This window comes from Biomphalaria glabrata, chromosome 3, assembly GCF_947242115.1.
Source record: "Biomphalaria glabrata chromosome 3, xgBioGlab47.1, whole genome shotgun sequence".
NCBI classification, from domain to species: domain Eukaryota; kingdom Metazoa; phylum Mollusca; class Gastropoda; family Planorbidae; genus Biomphalaria; species Biomphalaria glabrata.
Genome location: NC_074713.1, coordinates 8,179,581 through 8,195,049, shown reverse-complemented (window position 1 = coordinate 8,195,049; position 15,469 = coordinate 8,179,581). Strand labels below are relative to the sequence as shown.

Genomic DNA, 15,469 nt, shown 5'->3' with positions numbered 1-15,469 from the left:
ATTTGACAATGGACCTCATTCACCAATCGTAAACAAAACAACAGAGTCACATGCTTCTCTATCTCTTCTATGCAAAGTACGATCAAATTTTAATCAACAATGGTTCTGACTTGACATATTTTGTTCGTTGTTTTATCAATATTATCACGTGACCATTCGTTTTGGTGAATGAGGTCCATTATTAAGGGATAAAGCTTTTTTTTTTTTTTTAGGTTAGTTATTTTTTAACACTAGTAAGAAACTTGGATTTAGATCTAGACACCTAGTTTCAGCAGAAGGTATTTTTGTTATTTCACAAAAATTAGGCATACATGTATTACAAAAAAAAATAAAAAAATTAATTAATTAATTAATTAAGCCTCTCATGCCGAGGTGCCAGAAAACCAATTTATATAAACAAAGAGCTGTCTTATAGGTCTGTGGTGTATCAACTATATAGACATCTATTCTCCCTTTTTTGTGCCCTAAGATAGGGGGGGGGGGTGCTGTTTTTGCTTGTATGTGTGTTGTTTGTTTTTTTGGCACTTATATTGTTATAGTAGATCTAGTAGCCTAATGCTAAAGTGGACATGTAGTTAAACTGAATTTCCTTTTATTAAGACCATGGCAATAATACAATCTTAACTCTCCTGCCTACTATAGACACCCCTAAACTAAGACGCATGATTGTTTGGAAATCTATTTACTATTGGATTTATTTTTGTCTCATCTCTTCACAGACTTAAGAGGAAACAAGAGAGTGAAAAGAATAAAAGATATTGGATGGCAGTAATAACTGAGATGAACCCCGATTGGGAACAGAGCAGGAAGGACCAATCCTCCCATAGTGCTCTGGCAAGAAACAGGGCCGTACGGCATAATGCCTCGTTGCTACCATACAGGTCGAGTGACTGTCCAGACACGTCCTCCCTTAGCTCCGACACTCGTACAAGATATGTGACATTGTTTCGACGTTCTCTCCACAGTGACGGCATCGGGAGTCATAGTACGGACGGAACCGGCATATGCCCCAATAGGACAGATACACCAGAAACGTCCTTTCTGCTCTGGTATAGCCTAATGTTAACCTGGTCACTTGGATACCGCTAGTTTAGTAAAATCAAATGATCTTATTTTTTTAAAATATCAACGAGTATTCGAAACAAAAACCAATATAACAATTAGCCTATAACTATACAAGTTCATATTTACCTATTGATTGGTTACCAATGTTTGAAGTAGCCTTTATATCCGTCGTGTTCTTATTAAATCCATAGGATTTTGTGAACAATGTAGGAATGTACAGGCCCAAGAGACAGTCACCAGAGGCATAACTTGCATTTCCCGCTTCACTGAAACTCTTCAACAAAAAATCATAGCTCAGTTATTGTTATTAGTAACAGTAGTGGTAGTAGTAGTACAATTATTATAACTATATTGAGGAAAAAGTTATCACCTTCATCAGTTTGTTTGAATGTTTCGGATGTTCCTTCACAATTGAAGATAATTATACCCTAACCCTAACTTTAGCCCAAACCTTCTGCAGTGTTCGAGCCCAGGACCATCAGCATGACGGTCCAGACCACACGGCCAGGCAGTTCGGCCAGGCAATTCAGACAGGCAGTTCAGACCACACCGCCAGGCAGTTCAGACCACACGGATAGGCAGTTCAGTGTATCGTGGAAACAAGAAAAAATGTCAAAATTTTTTATTTTTATTTGTTCTTAAAGGAATCAGATCCGATTTGGGTCACTCTGAGCTTTGGTCTCTAAGATACAGTTTAAAAACAAATTGTGGGTATAGATATCGGAATTGTTTTAGTTAAAATACAACCAGCTGTGTAGTAGGACGCTACGTGAAGGAGTGACACTGATCAAACAATTGTTGGCTTTCAGATAGAATGTTACTTAAAAATCTGTCAGCAAGTATGAATCGAATTGAAACTCGGAAAAGGTCAAAGCCAAATAAGGCCAGCACCTTTTCTGGAGGATGATCATTGCAAAAATTATAAAATGCTGTTGTGAATCACCTTACACACAGACACACACTTACACTCAAAACCACATATACTTTTGATAAATACAGCAACTGAGTCAAAGAAAACTAAGTCAAAGAAAACTGAGGCAAAGAAAACTGAGTCAAAGAAAACTAAGTCAAAGAAAACTGAGGCAAAGAAAACTGAGTCAAAGAAAACTGAGGCAAAGAAAACTGAGGCAAAGAAAACTGAGGCAAAGAGAACTAAGTCAAAGAAAACTGAGTCAAAGAAAACTGAGTCAAAGAAAACTGAGGCAAAGAAAACTGAGTCAAAGAAAACTGAGTCAAAGAAAACTGAGGCAAAGAAAACTGAGGCAAAGAAAACTGAGGCAAAGAGAACTAAGTCAAAGAAAAACTGAGGCAAAGAGAACTAAGGCAAAGAAAACTGAGGCAAAGAAAACTGAGGCAAAGAAAACTGAGGCAAAGAGAACTAAGTCAAAGAAAACTGAGGCAAAGAGAACTAAGGCAAAGAAAACTGAGGCAAAGAAAACCGAGGCAAAGAAAACTGAGGGCATAAGAGAACTAAGGCAAAGAAAACTGAGGCAAAGAAAACTGAGTCAAAGAAAACTGAGATCATAAGAGAACTGAGGCAAAGAAAACTGAGGCAAAGAGAGCTGAGGGCATAACAATGTACAGAAAATGTTTAAGTTAATTGTTTCTCCTTCCACGTTTGAATTAGGGACGAAGAAGGAAAGAGACTTTTTTTTTGTAAGAAACAGTCTTTAACGTCATCAGGACATTTTAAATCCTTGAAAACCCTCAAATATTTTTTGTAAGAAACAGTCTTTAAAGTCATTAGGAAATTTTGAATAGACCTACTTGAAAAGCCTCAAATATTTCTTTTCAGCGTTGTATTCTTTATTCAGTTTGAAGAGTATGAAACTTGTATTAAGATCTAGTTAAAAAAGTATTTATAGAAACAATCCCCTCACCTGATAACAATATCTATAAGCAGCCTGTTCCAGGCGATCTAGCTGTAATGTATTATTTCTGCCTATAGCTTTGAGCGTCTTTGGCGCGTGTGTGAAGCCGTGTATAGCGTAGAATGAGCTGTTGGCTACACTTGGTTGGTGTACTGAACCTTTAGAAGAAAGAAGATATAATTTTTTTTTCTATTTTGAACCATAATACAGTGAGTTAATTACCTACATTCATTAAAGTAAGTATTTGTTCTATTGAAAGATTTTTTTTTATTTGGCTTTAGGTACTCTTTGACTTTACGGAAAGAGTTTTACAATGGACCAGTGTTTCTGAAACTTTTATAAAACTTTACAAAAAAAAAAGACATTTACCGCTGACACGTGCAAGAACTAAGTTAGTGGCTACTTTGAAAACTAAATTAAACATGATATTCTTAGCACCTAACGTGGGGTAGCCATGATAAGCTTTTTTTTTTATTGTCTTAATATTTTTACTTTTCATCTCAGAACCAAAGTATCAGGCCTTGTAGAGAAGAGATGTCCTTTTTTTTGTTTTACAGCAACAGAAAAATAAATTGACCATTTATTGTAAACCAACAAAACTTTTTTTCCCCAAATCCTTCATAAACAGGGCAAGACAGGGCAAGACACTTGGGCAAGACAGGGCCTATGGACATTATTTTTTTTTTAGTACATCAGTTTTCTTAAGCTTGTTTATAGTTGGAGATCGCTTTTAACTACTGGATCCCATTGACAACAGTGACATCAATGACCAACAGCAGTAATATCAATGATTGACAGCAGCAACATCAGTGACTGAAAACAGTGACATCAATGACTGAAAGCAATGACATCAGTAACTGACAGCTGTAACATTTATGACTAACAGCACTGACATCAATGACCAACAGCAGTGATATCAATGATTGACAGTAGTGGTATAAATGACTGACAGTAGTGACATCAATGACTGAAAACTGTGACATCAATACTGACAGCAGTGATATCAATCAATGACAGCAATAATATTAATGACTGACACAGCGACATCAGTAATTGACAGTCGTAACATTAATAACTGACAGCAGTAATATCAATGACTGACAGTAGTGACATCAATGAATGACACAGTGTCATCAATGAATGACAGCAGTGACATTATTGACAAACCTATTGCACATGGTTTAGGTTGGCAGTCGAAGCCTTGATTTGGTTGAAGAATTTGTTCAAACATTGCTTGGCATTGTGAGGGCGAACTCGTTCCTATCATTCCATAGGTGATCCCACTTTCTAATGTGACATTCTTGTGGTCGCCTAGAGGGAAAGAAATGGAAAGCGTAAATAGGGTGTGCTGGGCAAAACTAAATAACCAACCATTTTGTATGTTTGTATCTCAAGCAATAAAAACAAGAAAAAAAAAAGGTAATATTAGGCCTAATTGTAGTTGTATCAAATGGTTTGGACCAGTCATTAAATTATGTGCCACTAGGCTATATATCTACCACAACATATTTTTGTATAGGTATAGACATCAACACAAAAAAAAAATGACCATTACACCTAAAAAGGTATTTACCTTTCAACATGCAAGGGTTGTTTAGGTCTGTTCCATTGTGAACAGCACTGGCGAGCATATTTGCGACCCTCTCATTAAGGGCATCCGAACCGTACTTCATATAACTCTGAGCATACAGTTGATACTTTTTTCCAGCTACTGTCACCTGTCAAATGCAGATATGTTTAGGTAAACTGCAGGAGTGTATTCCTTGTTACATGCTTTTTTTTTTGGACGATAATATATTGGTGTACAATAAGGAGAATCCTTTTAATAAATGGAGAAGAAATATATATATATATATATATATATATATATATATATATATATATATATATATATATATATATATATATATATATATATATATATATAATAGCAGATCTGGAAATAAAATTCCAATAGAGTTTAAACATAGACATAAATAAATATAGACTGGCCAATTAGGGAGTTTTATGAAACGAAAATTTGTGACTTGCAATTTTGTGTACTTTATTATAAAGCATTTATGAGGTATAAAAGTTAAGCATTCATATCTATACACACCTATATATATTGTAAATAAGGAGGCAGTGTTGTTTTGTTTAATCTGTAAGAATGAAGATCATGCAACTTTTCATAATTCGGAAATCCGAATACAATAGATATACATGTTTTCAAGTTACATGAAGTTACTTCCTTTTTCCAGTTTATATTTATCTATGTCTATGAGTTTAAAGTATTCATATAGTCTGCAATTTAGATATATTTATTTAGTTTGTGGAGAGTAACATTAAATAACATGAAAAAAAAAACGAAAATGATTTTTGAAAAAAAAAGATATTTCTTCTACATTATGTCATAAGTACTGAGCAACAATTCCAAATGTAATACTCCTTTGACTTTCTTCTGATACTTTTCTGTTATTCTTTTTATTCCACTTTATATACACCACATCCTGTAGGCCTATATTACTGCTGAGCAGTTCAGGAGAAGATCACTTTAGTTTCTCCATGGTACTAACTGCAGACGAGCCGAACTGCTCAGGAGTAATAAAAATCTGTCTAGAAGAAGGGTACACCCCCCCCCCCTTTACAACCCAAAAAATTTGTAAATATCTCTCCATTTAATTTTTATCGCAGGTATGTAGACAATCTACCGGTAGCCAAAAAATAATGACGAATTTTGAATTTACCTGGAACTCTTCAGCATACATAGGTTCATGTGGTATAAATGCAATTTGCATAGAGACTCCGCCCATTTCTAATATTCCAATAGATTTGTCATCTGCTCTGAAAAATAGTGAAACGGTGAGTTTGATTTGTATAGGTTAGACTAATTCACTTAAGTTTTAAGCATGTTAATATAGTTCCATGGTTAAAACGTAGCAATCAAATTAATCTAGACACGCCTCATTAGGGAAAATACCACTGCCTTTATTTTAGACAATTCTTCCAATTAGTGGTTTGAAATCTTTTCCACCATGAGGGCAATACAATTTTCCAGAAACACGGGCAGCATCAGCCAAATAATGCTAGAGTCCAAAGACAACTTAATATCTGCGACATCACTATGTACTGTGGGTAGAAACTAGAGGAAACTGGGTAGCACCGTGTTACTGGCCGGATATAGCCAGCGGCTCATGGTTTGGGAACCACTGGTTTACTAAGCGGATAGTAGGAAAACAACTAACAAAAAAAAAAAAAAACATCATCATCAAACTCCATTAGAGTGAGGGCTTGAGAGGCTTAAATCCTCTCTTGCAAAAGCCATGAACAGAAACCATCTGTCTAGCGTAGTGCATAAATGTCACCATATAGGTCGAGAATTTTTGGTTTCCCAGACCTATCGAAACGGAGATAAGCAAGTCTGGGGCAGTCGAAAAGAATATGAGACACGGTTTCCTCTTCTTCCCCGCAGCGGGGGCACCGTAAATAAAAATTTGTCCATAGCCATGAGAAATATGAGCCAACATGACAGTGGCCTGTCCTGAACTGTCCTGAACTGTTCAGCCTCCATCACGGGAAGTGCGGTCAGGCGCCTCATGCGCTCCCATACTCCTAGCCCAAACCCCATTTAGGACGGCGGGGGGGGGGGGGCAGGGTGTGTTACCGGGACTATCAAGGCGACAGTTCAGAGTGTATACTACATGACCAGGCAACCCTCCGTCAGATTTAACACTCACAGACTTCTAACTTGTTGAATTCTCATAAACTATACAATGCTAATAGCCTTTACATTGCTCTACAAGACTATGACTCTAACGAAACACTGAAAAATAGTAATTTAAAAAAAAACAACTTAAATCAAGCTGTTCTAAGCCTGTTTGGCTTTTACTTTCACCAATGATAAATTTCAATTTTTTCGATTTCCGCTTTTGAAAGTCTTTGATGATGTCTCTTTTCACATAGTGGCGAGAACGAAATGCGCTCAGAAAATAACTATCAGCAACTAAAATTTCCACTGACAAAGAGAAAACTATGTCCAGCAAGCTCATATAGAATTGTAGCAGCGTGGCGATGGAAAAACAAACAAGTTTCAAACTAAAACTGTCAGAGAATATTGCAAAGATAAACATTAAAACAACTTGACGTATGTATCCATTACTATACACTCAAAGATGTTTTAGGCCTATAATTACTCAGTCGTTGGACCAATCTAAAAAGAAGTTCCTCGTTTCTACGTTATTCCCATGTTTTGTGCTTCTAAACATCCGGCCAGCAGATCCAATTTAAAAAATAAAAAAATTGACAAGCTTATAGTTCGTTCACTTCCTTCTCTTGAGTTTCAAAATCTTTGAGATGTTTTTATTGGTAAAATGTGAAGAAATGTGTTTCACATTCAAACTCAACAAGATTTTTAAAAAATTAGGAAAAAGTTTTTTTTTTTTTTTTTTTTTTTTTTTTTTTTTTTAAGCTGCACTTCACGAACTTATATAGGTCAGGCTTTGCAGGAAATAGCTTACGTTGAAGTTCTGTGGTCCAGGTAAATACTTATCATTTGATACGTTGGTCTTTCTTTTTTTTTAAACCTACAAGTTATGATACTTTGCTTTTAGATTGGCACCACTCTGAGTTGATATACATTACAATCAATGTGCTGCTGTGTGAGAAGACTATGTTTACATGAACACGTATTCAATTTTCAAACTAAAGCAAGAAAAAAAAACACTCTTGAAGCCAAAATGTGATTTGATTTAGACAACAAAATGAGCATGAGATAGAAAATCAAAATAAAACAAGCAATAGAAAAGAGAATACTTTTTTCAAAGCTTATTGAAGGGAAAGAACCGCTAATTATTAACATTATCTGAAAATTACAGGGTTAAGCTCCCTTTCTGCTATATAAAACAAAATTAATTAATTAGTACTAAATGATGATTAACTAACTGGTTAATATGTCAATTTTTGGATTGAGTCGTGTATTATCATGGACTATGAATAATGGTGCGAAATTTCAACTTGATCCGAGAATGGAAGAAGTGGGAGAAACAAAAACGTAATAAAGGGATTAAATCCATCCATACATCCACATCTCTCATTAAGTAGCATTTATTCCCCTAATTTCTTCTATATTAAACAAAATAATTAATCACCAACAATTAATTAACTAATTGGTTATTTTTTTTTATTACTGCTTCATGTCTTCTCAGGTTTGATGAATAATTGCGCAAAGTTTTAACTTGATCCGAGAACGGGAAATGGTTAAAAAAATGTTTAAACTTTTACCAGACAGACAGACAGAGTGATTTGATATCACCTTTGTAGACATTATGGAGGTAGTTTATTGTATTCACAGTAGTCAGCCGGCAGGATATGTTAACCAAAATATCTCATCTTAACCTTTTTCTTTTTAGCTCAAAAATGCTTCTACCTATATGCATTCAAATGCGTACTTACAAACACCAAAATAGGTAACAAAACGAACTGTAACCCAAGAAGATTGAATCGGTTATTGTTACAATCATGTGTGCAATGAAAACCAAGGTATATCAATAAGTATATAAGGTATATCCGAAAATTTAAAGACACCCAAGAAAACGTAATCAGTGATCTATATCTTGAATCTCAGAGGAGATTCACGGGAAACAAACACACACTTCGAAAGTTCCTGAAAAAATCTGATAGAAGATATATTCTCTCCCTTTTTTTTTTGGGGGGGGGGGGGGGTTGTCTGAAGTGTTAATCTTGTAAGCTAATATACTAGTTTATCATCACTTTAACGAAATCCCTTAATTCACTATAGCAAGGTTAACAAGGACAATTTCAATATGCAGATTGGCACATAGCTATAACATATCATCTTCACGCCATATTAGAAGGCACATTGGTGTAATTACGCTAAAGCGGCTACACACTATAAGTATATACACAGTTATGTAACTTAAGTCAAATATTTAACTTGGAACATATTTTTTTTTTATCACGTAGTTAAAGAAGACTAAACATTGACACGCCATTTCTATCAGAAATTCTTTTCCACGAATTCAAATCGGTGTTTTAAGGCACTCTGGTTAAACCAGTGGCGTATCATGTAGGGGCCTACCTGTTCACTTGGATTCAAAAATTGGATTTTAACGATCATTTGAATTAGAGTTCTAGACGTGACTTGACGTTACGATGAGATTGTGTTGATCAGACAATACACTTCTGATGTTGCAATTTAGTGTAGATTTCTATTTTAAACAACTACTGAACAAATAATATTGTTATGCGGGGGATTAAAATGTACACTATTAATTCAAACAATGAAGATCTTTCAACAATAAATACAAAACATTAATTCCGGAACTAGGAATCACTTGAATATAATATACACAATGTACAATACAATTAAACAAGTTTACTATCTTCGTTCAATCGCATAACTACAACGGACTTTCCCCTTCCTTTCAAATACTTGTTATTACTTAACCTCTCTCTCATTTTCAAAACCAAACTCCTTTCGACCCGCTAAATTTCCTTTTATGGAATTAACTTGTCCGCTTCTGTTCAAAGAAAGCATGCTTGTTCCAAGAACCCGTCGACAATTAACCTTCCCCCTGCTCCGTAGACGCTTGCAGAAAACTAAAAATAAACTTAAAGTAACAACTGCTTTATGCTACGTGACCATGGCAGTGCTTCTTCCCTTTCCCCCTCTCCACAAAAAGAAGCTAGAAGGTTGACTGTAAACAAAAAGCAAATCGATTCATCCTGTTTGTATTTATCAAAACGACAGTGCAATGTCTGTACCTCAAGTAGGGAATAATAGAGCCATTACACCAGATTAAGTAAAACCAGATTAAGTAACACCAGATTAAGTAACACCAGATTAAGTAACGACATATTACTAGTAACACCAGATTAAGTAACACCAGTATAAGTAACACCAGATTAAGTAACGACATATTACAAGTAACACCAGATTAAGTAACGACATATTACAAGTAATGCCAGATTAAGTAACGACATATTACAAGTAACACCAGATTAAGAAACGACATATTACAAGTAACACCAGATTAAGTAACGACATATTACAAGTAACACCAGATTAAGTAATGACATATTACAAGTAACACCAGATTAAGTAATGACATATTACAAGTAACACCAGATTAAGTAACGACATATTACAAGTAACACCAGATTAAGTAACGACATATTACAAGTAACACCAGATTAAGTAACGACATATTACAAGTAACACCAGATTAATTAACGACATATTACAAGTAACACCAGATTAAGTAACGAAATATTACAAGTAACACCAGATTAAGTAACGACATATTACTAGTAACACCAGATTAAGTAACACCAGTATAAGTAACACCAGATTAAGTAACGACATATTACAAGTAACACCAGATTAAGTAACGACATATTACAAGTAACACCAGATTAAGTATCGACATATTACAAGTAACACCAGATTAAGTAACGACATATTACAAGTAACACCAGATTAAGTAACGACATATTACTAGTAACACCAGATTAAGTAACGACATATTACAAGTAACACCAGATAAAGTAACGACATATTACAAGTAACACCAGATTAAGTAATGACATATTACAAGTAACACCAGATTAAGTAACGACATATTACAAGTAACACCAGATTAAGTAACGACATATTACAAGTAACACCAGATTAAGTAACGACATATTACAAGTAACACCAGATTAAGTAACGACATATTACAAGTAACACCAGATTTAGTAACGACATTTTACAAGTAACACCAGATTAAGTAACGACATATTACAAGTAACACCAGATTAAGTAACGACATATTACAAGTAACACCAGATTAAGTAACGACATATTACTAGTAACACCAGATTAAGTAACGACATATTACTAGTAACACCAGATTAAGTAACGACATATTACAAGTAACACCAGATTAAGTAACGACATATTACAAGTAACACCAGATTAAGTAACGACATATTACAAGTAACACCAGATTAAGTAACGACACATTACAAGTAACACCAGATTAAGTAACGACATATTACTAGTAACACCAGATTAAGTATCGACATATTACAAGTAACACCAGATTAAGTAATGACATATTACAAGTAACACCAGATTAAGTAACGACATATTACAAGTAACACCAGATTAAGTAACGACTTATTACAAGTAACACTGCCTGTAAGTCCTCTAAGAACTAATAAACAACTATGTTTTTAATGGATCTCTAGTAGTCATGGGCCAAAGCACAACTAACCCCTTCGCGCCATGGTTGCTACGCCTCTGACAGTATCTATGACTCCCCACTACGCCGCCGAAATGAAGAATCTAGATCCAGCTGTATTGATTTAATATGGACAGATTGACCCACTTCAGTAGCAAATCACTCATTTTTTCTCATTTAAAAAAAGTTCATTAACTATAAAGTTAATTATTTTAATGAACTCTCCCCCCCCCCTCCTTTTTTTTTTGTTTTCTTTTTAAAATTTGAAATCGAAAACGAGAGAAACAAAAGTCACATTTCTAGAGAGAGAAAAAAAAACCCTTACTTTTCAGTGTCAAAGAAACCCAGCAGGTAGTTGGCAGCTATCCAGGAGTAAACGGCTTCTTCCTCCCCAGAGAGGACATCCACCTTTTGTGGATGGTAGGAGAAGCCGCTGTTGGCGAGTTCAAGTCTAATGTGGTCAAAAAGGATGGACGTCTCTCGTAAACTTAGTGTTCGGACACCTTAAACAAAAACATTAATTGTCATTTGAATAAAAAACATTTTTTAAAAAGCCAAAACATTTAAACTAGCAAACAGAACATTGCACAAGTTTTAAGTTTTAAATATACCCAGACTAAACTTGGTTTTAGATTGCTGAACAAAATCGTGCAGTTCCTGTTTCATTTTTCTTATTCTCCACTTTCAAAACGTTTCGACTCAAACAGGGAAAAGGCGAGCGACTGGCTTCTAAGTCAATAAACTTTGGGCAGGAGTGGCTTGTTAATCTTGGATGATTATACACATAGAGAAGGACACCAAGGAATCCAAACCTTCTCTGCCTTGCGGCTATATCCAAACATGGGAAAGGCTAAGGGAGTAAACTGTCAGGAAAATATCAGGAATAGCGTGCAGCATGCAGTGCTACAACCTGTCAGAATCTGTGACGCCGCTGATCCCAAACTGTATATGCTATTGCCATTCCTTCAGACACAGCAGCTACGAGGGGGGGGGGCTGTTGCATGGGAGACATCGTTTCGACCATAGATAATGCCTAGGTTGTCACCTATTTCTATGAGATGACCCATGGCCACTTCTCCACAGAAGGAAACCGTGAACTGAAACTTTTTTTTTTTTTTTTTTTTTTTCGTATTTGAATACAGTAAAATTTTGACCAAAAAAAAAAAAAAAAAAAAAACTTCCCAGCTTTTAGTATTTTTTGGGGGGCTACTTCAGGGTTTAGATTAAGTCAAAGCAAGGGTTAGGGGTTAACCCTGGTCCAAAGTCTCCCATATTGAAATGTCGAAAAAAATGTGTTGAAATTGTAATAATTCTTAAAATTTTAGTAGACGGTGGTTAATAGCATGTCATTAAATAAGCAACTGTGTGTCAAAAGTCATTTAACTCTTTCTCTCCGTAATTATTTTACACGTTCCGATGGAATTATTCATTTTGCTTATTTGTGTTTGACTACCCTCTTATGATTAAGCTGTAATAACTTTTTTTGTAGGCAATCAGGAAATGTATAAGGTATATGATTATAGAAGAATTCATGTTATTTTTATATAACACAAATTAAAGTTTATAATGACAAAAATTAATTTAATTTAATGGGGTCAAATTAACGTTAGTATCGTCAGTTAGGAGTGAAAGAGTTAATTAAATAGCTAGTAATGTGTCCTGTCAGATAGGTAGCTGTAAGCCATATGTCAGTAGGAACATAGTTGTAAGTCATAAGTCATAAGCTGTGTGTTATAAAAAAAAGTCAAGTCAAGCTCCCCTTTCAGACCTTGCGATCTATTGGGCAGATGATGCTAAAATCATCTGTTTCTTTGGCCAAAGGTTAAAGATCCGGATGTCATGTGGCCAGCACAACGAACAACCGCTTTTATTTTTTCCTAACTAAAGTTAGGTACCCATTAGAGTTGGGTGGACTCAGGGGCGCCCTAAAAATACCAAATTTCAAAATCTTAGTCTTCACCGAGATTCGAACCCAGTATCCCAGGTTCGGAAGCCAAGCGCTTAACCACTCAGCCACTGCGCCCCATGTTATATGACATCAAGTAAATATTTGTGTCATATGGCATTATTTACATAACTCTCTCTCTCTCTCTCACTCGCTCTTTCTCCCTCTTTTTCTCTTTCACATACACACACACTTTAAAAACATGTTGGGTCAAGACGAACTCGAGAACGGGAAAATGCACGTGACAATGTGAGCAGTCAGTGAATGTGAGTGTAGTAGTATATATATATATATATATAGAGAGAGAGAGACAGAGACAGAGATACAGAGAGAAAGAGATAGAGAAAGAGAGAGAGGGAGAGAAAGAGATAGGGAGATAGATAGATAGAGAGAGAGATAGAGAGAGAACGAAACATGGTAGAAAGCCGCTAAGACTTACTGTGTGTGTGTGAGAAACTAGAAAGAGTGAGTATAAATGCACTTTGTGATCAGCTGGTAGGTAGTCACGTGGTTTAGGTTGCTATTGGCTACTCTGTCTAGACACAGGTAGAGCTACACAGACGCGGAAAGAAACAGTTTTGAAATGGTTTCTTCTTAAATTACAACCACTGCTAATTGATCATTTAACTCTTTCTCTCATGACTGACGATACCAGCGTTGATTCCACTAGAATGTGATAAATAATTACGGAGAGAAAGAGTTAAGGAACAGAGAGCGAGGGGGGGGGGGGAAGAGAGAATGTCACTTAGACTTAGTTGTCACTTAGTGTGTGTGTGTGACCTGAGAGAGAGAGAGAGAGAGAGAGAGAGAGGGAGAGAGAGCTTTAAAAAATTGACCGCTTTAATTCCGTGGTAAAAAGAACACGTCACGAGGAAGATAAAAAGTTTCACTTTGACTAAATGAAAAAAAAAAAAGTGCCAACTCTAAAATGTAGAACGATAAAAAAACAAAATAGCCAACACAAATAGACTACAATCGATCGATTGATCGATTCACGAACTCAGTGTGCAAGGAGTTTGAAATGAGCCCTACCCACCTGCCGTGGCCATCATGTAAATGGGTGTATCTGAATGCTTCTCCTTGGGCACTGCAAGTCTGGCGGCTTCTACAATGTTGCCAATGTATCGTGTCATGTTGACCCAGTGCGAGTAGAGCGTATGTACTCCTGGAGAGAAGCGCCTGGTTCTGAGCAGCTCTACGGTGGGCACCCGTTTGGTGGCGGTGGGGGGCTTCCATCTGTTGTGCATGAAATAGTTTTAAAGTCAAGTCTTGTGATCTCACAGACATCAAAGATATTGATAGTAATGTCTAAAGCTAATTCGAGATCGGCATGTATGCGGGTGAGAACAAATAGCTGGATATTTGGTGTATGTCCTGTGCAGAAACAAAAGTATTAATAAGCTCTGCATATAACAAGTAAGTAAAGTTCCCCTTTCAGAACTTGCGGTCTATAGAGCAGACGATATAAAGGTCATCTATTTCTCGGCACACGATTAACGAGGGTGTCACGTGGCCAACTCATCGTCCATCCTCCTTTACTTTTCTAACTATTGCCAGGTACCCATTAGAGCTTGTTGGACTCAGAGGCGCCCTAAAGATCCCGAAATTAAAAATTCCAGTCTTCACCAGGATTCAAACTCGGGACCCCTCGGTTCGGAAGCCAAGCGCTTTACTAATCAGCCACCGCTCCTCCCTGTATAAATAAATATATGATACTTTTTAAAATGTTGAAGGATTGCGGATTGAAACGTTTAAAGCCTACAGATTTTAGCACAAAATATGGAAGAAATGCACTCTTTGACTGAATCACGCATATATTTCGAAACCAAAGCAACTAACTAGCCGTGTAATAGAGTTGATACAAGAATTGCAACTCTTTAGATATTTAGTTGGCAACAGTGAACTTTCAAGAGTCCTTGACATTGTTTTTTTTTGGTCTATTTACATGTATTTCAAAATCTCTATCAATGGACCTCATTCACTAATCGTAAACAAACAGTTAGCCACGTGATAATATTGATAAAACAACGAAAATCTGTCAAGTTACAGCCTGTATGAATGTAATTTGTATAGAAGAGATAGAGAATCACGTGGCTAAATCACATCACATCGCACCTGCATTTCTCATTATCGCTTTTTTTTCTTTGTTCTTTGTTAAGTCGTATTTATCTTATTTTGTTGCTTAAAGATCAAAAAGTAAATGAAGAGCAGATCACTGTAAGTAACAGTTAAGATAGAAATCTCCAGCGCCTAGAAAAAAGAAATAGACACTAATTATACGAAAATAAAAGTTGCAATCTGAAGTTTGTTATGAAACGAAAAAGGCGGAGAGAAGATAGTGCTATAAGATCTCTCAATAGAAT

General features: G+C 35.8%; 1 protein-coding gene across 6 annotated transcripts in view; it reads right to left on the bottom strand.

The window, feature by feature from the left end:
* The window catches only part of LOC106058107 (uncharacterized), a 57,515-nt gene that overhangs the window by 3,006 nt on the left and 39,040 nt on the right, over positions 1-15,469 (bottom strand). For all 6 annotated transcript variants that reach the window (XM_056023311.1, XM_056023312.1, XM_056023315.1 and 3 more), the window contains exons 4-10: positions 14,143-14,342; positions 11,487-11,664; positions 5,663-5,759; positions 4,510-4,654; positions 4,104-4,247; positions 2,946-3,094; positions 1,192-1,339 (exon numbers count right to left, since the gene is read on the bottom strand). In XM_056023311.1, coding sequence (XP_055879286.1) covers positions 1,192-1,339; positions 2,946-3,094; positions 4,104-4,247; positions 4,510-4,654; positions 5,663-5,759; positions 11,487-11,664; positions 14,143-14,342 — 1,061 coding nt within the window. The remainder of the gene's footprint in view (positions 1-1,191; positions 1,340-2,945; positions 3,095-4,103; positions 4,248-4,509; positions 4,655-5,662; positions 5,760-11,486; positions 11,665-14,142; positions 14,343-15,469) is intronic.